At 41.3% G+C, this 7,958-nt stretch overlaps 1 protein-coding gene across 1 annotated transcript; it reads right to left on the reverse strand.

Moving 5' to 3' along the window:
• Positions 1–347: 347 nt before the first annotated feature.
• On the reverse strand, positions 348–1,073 carry LOC108676727 (salivary glue protein Sgs-3-like). The gene has a single exon (XM_018164857.1). The coding sequence runs from the start codon at positions 1,071–1,073 to the stop codon at positions 348–350; it is 726 nt and encodes a 241-aa protein (XP_018020346.1).
• Between the last annotated feature and the right edge of the window lie 6,885 nt (positions 1,074–7,958).

A 7,958-nucleotide genomic window follows, 5' to 3' on the forward strand; every position in this document is an offset into this window, starting at 1 on the left:
TGGTCTGGAAGCCATATGCCTAGGGTTTTGATAGTCTCGTCTGTGAGTCTCGTGTGCAGAAGAATTGATAGTCTGGCGAGTGAGTCTTATGTCTTTATGGGGTTTGATGGTTTCTCAGGTCGGTCCCAGGTTTGATGGTCGGTAGCTCTCAGGTCTGCAGTGTTCGATGGTCTGGTCTGTGAGTCTCGGGTCTGCAGTGTTCGATGGTCTGATCTGTGAGTCTAAGGTCTGTTATGTTTGTTAGTTATGTCTGCTGTTCTCAATGCCCAATTGTTTATTAGCCAAGTCTTCTGGTCACAAGTCTGCTGGGTTTCTTCGTAGGGTCTGTTGGTCATAGACCCGTTATGTTATCTACAGTCAACTGTCAGGTTCATGTCACAAGTCATTCGTTTACGCGTATCAAATCTTTTAATATTGGGTCTGGAAGTTTTTAGTCTGCTCTTGTCAGATTTGTTAGTCTTAGGTCTGGAAGTCTTTAGTCTGCTCGTGTCAGACCTGTTAGTCTCAGGTCTGGAAGTATTTAGTCTGCTCATGTCAGAACTGTTATTCTCAGGTCTGGAAGTATTTAGTCTGCTCATGTCAGAACTGTTATTCTCAGGTCTGGAAGTAATTAGTCTGCTTGTGTCAGATCTGTTGGTCCCAGGTCTGGAAGTCTTTAGTCTGCTCGTGTCATATCTGTCGGTCCCAGGTCTGGAAGTCTTTAGTCTGCTCGTGTCAGATCTGTTAGTCTCAGGTCTGGAAGTCTCTAGTCTGCTCGTGTCAGATCTGTTGGTCCCAGGTCTGGAAGTCTTTAGTCTGCTCGTGTCAGATCTGTTGGTCCCAAGTCTGGAAGTCTTTAGTTTGCTCGTGTCAGATTTGTTAGTCTCAGGTCTGGAAGTCTTTAGTCTGCTCGTGTCAAATCTGTTAGTCTCAGGTCTGGAAGTTTCTAGTCTGCTAGTGTCAGATGTGTTGGTCTCAGGTCTAGAAGTCTTTAGTCTGCTCGTGTCAGATCTGTTAGTCTCAGGTCTGGAAGTCTTTAGTCTGCTCGTGTCAGATCTGTTAGTCTCAGGTCTGGAAGTCTTTAGTCTGCTCATGTCAGATCTGTTACTCGAGTCTGTTGGCTTGGGAGGCGGCAAGCGTCGTTCTTTAACGTCCGCTACAGACGCGATCTCTCGAGCGCGCACTTTTTTTAAGCGCAATTCTTATGCGGCAATTGCTGTCAAAAGTGGAATGTATGGTGGGGCTTCAGGAAGAAAATATTCGGCGAGATAAATAGGATGGAAACTGCACACGCTAAGTGGCTGAAGAGACGTCAGAAGACTCATAAATGTACAGCAGATATTTGATGTGTCAAGAAAATTATTTGAAATTACGATAAACTTGACAAGCTTTCTGCAGATGGTGGATTAGGAATCCTAAATGTGTTTAAAAATGCAGGAATAATGTTATGACGTTCTTCTCACAGCAGGGAATAATTTTTCCAATCATTTCATGTAATAGAACATTAAAATAAAAAAAAACATGAATCCACTCGAGAAGAAGTTGTGAATTAGGAAGCGAAATACCTACTGAGTAATTTTTTTATTACTCTTACATAGGAAAAAATTCAATACCTCAAATTGACATTCATACGAAATAAGGAATTAAATCTGCTAATCAGAAGAAACTGAGCAGAATCTAAATGACAAATACCTTTGCACCCATTTGCTGTAATGAAGAGTGATGATCTTGCGGAATAAGAAGTATTTACGAACTTTAAATCAAAATTAGACAAGATTATTCATGAAATACCTTATAAAAAATCGGATTTCACTCGCCTTGTAGTGAAGGTAGATATTTCCGTGCTTTGTTGCACAGTGTTGATAATAATGTCACTTTCACCAATAATAGTTTGATTATAATGTCCAAAACTAATATCGTGGCGAATTTTTCATGTATCATCATGATAATGGTAATTATAAATTTTGATCATTTAAGTCATCCAGCGTCGATTTGAATCATTTTTTTTTCGTTTAAATTCTGACAGGCTTAAACGTATCGCTTTGACGCGAGAGATACGTGAGAGCGGCTCTTCGCCGTGGCCGCTCTGGGTATTATAAATGCTCGTTTTAATTCGGTATTAAATAGTGGAGAGATTTGTTTTTTAAATAGAAAAATTATTCATTTGCTCACGTCGCTTGATGCTCTGATACCAAAGGAATATTTTGAAAATATAATTCCTCAGACATTTTTAATGCAAAGTTTAACTATTAAACTCCATTAAACTATTAACGCACAACGCCCTAACACATTTTTGGAACATGAATTAAAAATTTTCCGACAATTTTCCTGATATAAATGTGTCGACCATGAGCGACCGAGTTCAATAGAACGCCCGAATTTGAGATTTCAGGTTTCCTGGTAAAATTTTAATTCGTTTTCGGTCTCGGCCGAAACGTTTCGAAATTGTTTCTACCATTTAAATGTAGCATTTTCAAATTATCACACGCTTTGCGTATTTGAACTTTTCTAGTAAATTACTTCACATGAAGTAAACAATTTCCGTTAAATTAAGAAACGCTTACGTAAAATCATTGCGTTCTAGTTCGGGCAGAAAAATTATAGGAAGATTTGCAACAGTCACAACGGCAGATTATTTGTAATCCATTGTAGCAGCAGCAGTTGTTTTCTACAGCCATAACGGCAAAATATTTGCACTTCATTGTAGCAGCGGCTGTTATTTGCTACAGCCATTCGGCAGAGTATTTATATCGCATTGCAGCAGCGGCTGTTATTCAAAACTTCAAAAATATGCATGTAACACTCGCTCACTGCGCTTGGTCGTGGCAAGAATTGTTCTAATATATAGTCTATATAATATATAGTCTCTAATATATAGTCTAACCCAAGCTTATAACCAACAACCAAAACTTACAGTAATTGAAGAAGAGTTAAAATGCAACGATTTATTGATGTGGAATAAGAAGGAATAAAATTATCCGGCGATCGAAAGACCTTAACTATATGGCACAAATTTTTTAGTATAATAACACGGACAAAAATACTGGCAAACACTGGCTGCAATCTTTAGTTTGGAGCGCCGTTATTGTGTGTAAAATAATGTTCAATGTAGAAATGATTCTTGTTTATCCCCATTCATTGACTATTTTCCACTCAATCATAAATTTATTCTCGATCGTTACTTTACTTTATTACTTAACAATATCATGAGGCACAAATTGAAAATAATAAAGATTTAACGAAGTGTTCATTAAATACGAGCACTTTATGTCAGTTCAGAAACTACATGCTCTGCGCGGTAGATCAACGAACAGTCTTAAAATTTCTGGTTTGAAGAAAAATTATCTCTAGTTTGTGAGTTGCCGATTCAAATTCTGATCAACCTTCGCCTCGCGAAATCTTCCTTCCAGTTTGAAAATTTTTCAATAAATTCCTTGTAAAACGTTCGGTCAATTGCAATTTCTTTGGAAATTTTATCGATTCCAATCAGGCTAACGCAGTCGGCAGCCTGAGCCTGTGATTGGCTATCTGCTCCCGCTTTCCCGACCAATCATAAGCCAACATTTTTACGGTAACTGAAATGAGCGTATCTTGGCTACGCGGCTTTGTATCTACTAATGAATGAACTGAGCGTATCTTGGCTACGAGGCTTTGTATCAAATAATGAATGAACTGAGCGTATCTTGGCTACGAAGCTTTGCATCAACTAATGAATGAACTGAACGTATCTTGGCTACGAGGGCTTTGCATCAACTAATGAATGAACTGAACGTATCTTGGCTACGAGGGCTTTGTATCGACTAATGAATGAACTGATCGTATCTTGGCTACGAGACTTTGTATCAACTAATGAATGAACTGACCGTATCTTGGCTAGGAGGGCTTTGCATCAACTAATGAATGAACTGAGCGTATCTTGGCTACGCGGCTTTGTATCAAATAATGAATGAACTGAGCGTATCTTGGCTACGAGGCTTTGTATCAACTAATGAATGAACTGAACGTATCTTGGCTACGATGACTTTGTATCAACTAATGAAAGAAGTGAGCGTATCTTGGCTACGCGGCTTTGTCTCAACTAATGAATGAACTGAGCGTATTTTGGCTACGAGGCTTTGTATCAATTAATGAATGAACTGAGCGTATCTTGGCTACGAGGCTTTGTATCAACAAATGAATGAACTGAGCGTTTCTTGGCTACTAGCTTTGTTTAACTTTAAACATTATTCGTATTTAAACTAATCGTAATAAAGTATCAACCTGAAGGTCAGATTTCCTACAATTGATGGTCTTATTGAAGTGCCAAAAAGAAATTGATTGTGCTGGGAAGTGACATGAGCGTGGTGAGGGGATGAGCGTGACGATGGTGAGATGCATAATGATAGAGGAGAGCGTGAAGCGAGTAAAAGCGTGATGAGCGTGAAAAGCGTGATGAACGTAATGAAAGTGAGTGAATCGGCTGAACGATGCCCTGGAGTGATAGGGCACGCCTGCCTTGGCAGGGCTTGAGTAAAAACTTTCGTAATTCCCAACTTGCGGAGTCACTTGCTTTTACAAATTGATTTTGTTAGAGAAGAGGAGAGTTAATTAGGGTGGCTTGCAATCAGCGCGAGCTGTGACCGCCTGCTGATAAGGAGGAAGATTTGGGAGTAGATATCGTGGAGGGGAGGTCCTATAAGTGGGTGTATATATGGTATTATAGATAGGAGGGTAGATAGGAGTATAGATAGGAGTATAGATAGGAGTATAGATAGGAGTATAGATAGTAGTATAGATAGGAGTATAGATAGGAGTATAGATAGGAGTATAGATAGGAGTATAGATAGGAGTATAGATAGGAGTATAGATAGGAGTATGGATAGGAGTATGGATAGGAGTATGGATAGGAGTATGGATAGGAGTATGGATAGGAGTATGGATAGGAGTATGGATAGGAGTATGGATAGGAGTATGGATAGGAGTATGGATAGGAGTATGGATATGAGTATGGATAGGAGTATGGATAGGAGTATGGATAGGAGTATGGATAGGAGTATGGATATGAGTATGGATAGGAGTATGGATAAGTGTATGGAAAGGAGTATGGATAGGAGTATGGATAGGAGCATGGATAAGTGTATAGATAAAAATAAAATAGCAGGAGTGTGCAGCAGGAGTGTGCAGCAGTAGTGCTGTACGAGGGCTATCATGTCTGGTCCGCAATTTACCCTCGTCTCGTGCACGCGGCCGAGCCTTAAATCATCGCGGCGTCTCGTGAGGGACGATGAGGGGAGCGACGCGCCCCTCGCTTGAGGCTCGATCAGCCAAGCATTTCCCTTCCTTTTTTTTAATAAACGTTCTCCCTCTTAGGAATTTTTATCAGAAAAAGAGATGAGATTGAGCAGTTTTTGCTCAAGAAAAAATTGTGTGCGCAGTTTTGTTCACTTTCTGTTACATCCACCATTACATGCATGGCTTTCATCTATATTCACTTCTAGATACTTCCAAACACGAAAACATTCGTATAATTTCTCTTATTTTTTTGTGTAGTGCCACATTTCATCGGCTTCTGTGCTAAAACTATTGTATACATTTCACGATACTTATTTTTTGCTATTTAAATCATATTCATCCTATTGACTTTCTTCTAAAATTGCCTATCAACTGATTTCTTATTTTCCTAGAACATTTTTTTTATAATTTGCAACTAAAAATGTTAAGTCTAGCTAAATCAAGTGCAGAAATATAATAATTTCAGTTACTTTATTAACTCTGTATGTAAATAATAGATTTTTTATTCGCATCGAAAATAAACTCTCCCTTGGTGACGTATCAAGGAGACTCGAGCTTCCGTACGCCTCAAAAATTATGCGAAGGGAGATCCATCTACCGAGACGGGCGCAGCCAATGTCACCGGCAGCAGCCGTAACGTGATATATGTCAGGAGGCATCATTAAGCTCCACCTGACTAATAATATTTTAGTTCTACCTGAGGACAGGGATTTGTTGACTAAGTGCGTGGGGGATAAGTAAGAGACTTCTTTATATTACCTTATCATGACAAGGGGTGGTTATATATTGTAGTCATTACAGAGATACGTGGCTAAGATGTTGACCGTTAGATTGGAGTAGCTCTAAAGCGTTATTATTATTTTTAATGTACGAAGCTGTTATCGTGGCGTCTGGTTCAAAGGAACTTTGAAGGCACGCTACGCAAAAGTTTAATAGCAAGCAAAAAATACAATAAACGCGAGAAAGGATGAGAACTGATAAAAATGACTATGTACTTGATTCATGGGCTCTCCGTAATAGTTTGTCTTTAGGCGTCGACGAAACACCTGCAATAAGAGAGCCGATGTTACGGAAGCCGGCAGATTGTTCCAGATGCTGGCAGCGGGAACGCTATCGCCGACGGTAGATTGACGTGTAGATGGAACGACGAGGTCCGCTGTTGATGACGAATGTAGTCGTCTTCTAGAAGGCAGATCCCTCACGCACTGCAGACATTCCGTGAGATAAGGAGGCGCCAGACCGTGTCAAACGCGTCCGAAAGGTCGAGTAAAATCAGTGTCACATTGTCGCCGCCGTCTACTGCTCGGAGAATATGAGAAAGCACCCTCAGCACGGCGGTTCCCGTCAAGTGGAGATGACGGTATGCAGACTGGAGGCGAGGCATGAGACCGGACTGCTGAAGATGGTTGTTCAGCTGTCGGGCCACAACGCGTTCCAGGAGTTCGTAGAAATTAACAATTCGATGAGTTAGGATCAGAAGCGTCAAGGTTTAGGTTTTTTAAATAGAGGCGTAGTGTAAGCTGAAGTTCTCTGGAACAACGCCGTCAATGAGGTAAAGGTTGAAAAGTTCGACTAGAAAAGTTGATAGGGTTACGACATTCTTTTCTAATAAGGACGTCGGCTGCGGATCGCTGGCGCACTGCTTTTTGAGCAGCGCGGGCACTGCAGCGATAACGTCGTCAGCTGTGACGCAAGTGAAGTCTTGGAACACGCAGTCGAACGGCCACGGGGCAAATGTTGCCGACGGAGCATCGGTTGACATTGCTTGCACAGCAGAAATTTTGGTTTCAAAAACAGCATGAAATACCTCCACGCTTATGTCACCTGAAGCCTCTGGATGACCTCTTTCCATGATTTAATCCAGCGAACGCCACAGCGCCCGAGGATCGCTGCGTTGAGCGTCGACTCTCTGGCGCCAAAATGATTCTCTTTTAGAACGAAGTCGACATAATTGCGCCGCTCATCTCGCCAGGTGGAGGCCACAGCAGCAGGATTGCAGCATCTATTCGCTCGGCAGACAGCCCGCTGAAGCAGTCGAATCCCCCGCTTCGAGACTCGACATTCATCGAACCATGGGTCGGAGACTCGTTTCGGCACCCGAACTGTGCGTGCAGGGATGAGGTCATTGATTGCACAGGTCAGCTCGGTATTGTACGTAGAATTGCGCGAGTTCGCCGAAGTCAAAAATGGTAGGGTGTACGCCCCTGCTGGCGACGGTAGCTATATTCCACTGTAATTCATCGCCAGGGTGTTGCGTTGGATGCGGAGCCGCGCGCGCTCGACTACCTGGCGAGTCATTTAGCACGAGGACCTGCGATGCAGATCGAGTTAGCGTCATGCCAGGTCTCAGTCAGCAAATAGATCTATCTGAAGATAGTAAGCCTTGTGATTTGGAGTTGGATTCTTCCACGAGCCCACAATGCCCCAAAATCACTTGAGTGGTGCCAGGCAATTTATGTAAGTCAAAGGTTAAGGTGTATTTAAATACTAACAATATTGTGGCCCAAAAATTATAGTTTTAAGGCTAGTTTTAATCCACGATATAAATAAACTAAAAAATTCTTATATTTAAATTTTAACGAAAATTTCAAAACTGTGTATTTCCGACAAGTCCCACTCCTAGATGTAGGAATGCAAAAATTCGTTCGACTTTGTCAATACAAAAGTCCTACGAGTAATGGAATCACTTTCACTTTATCTGGTGCGTC

The sequence above is a fragment of the Hyalella azteca genome, unplaced genomic scaffold (assembly GCF_000764305.2).
Source record: "Hyalella azteca isolate HAZT.00-mixed unplaced genomic scaffold, Hazt_2.0.2 contig6568, whole genome shotgun sequence".
In the NCBI taxonomy this organism is placed as follows: Eukaryota; Metazoa; Arthropoda; class Malacostraca; order Amphipoda; family Hyalellidae; genus Hyalella; species Hyalella azteca.

Bases quoted from the DNA above. Each gene is read 5' to 3' on its own strand.
- LOC108676727 (XM_018164857.1), bottom strand. From the start codon at position 1,073: ATGAGCAGACTAAAGACTTCCAGACCTGAGACTAACAGATCTGACACG.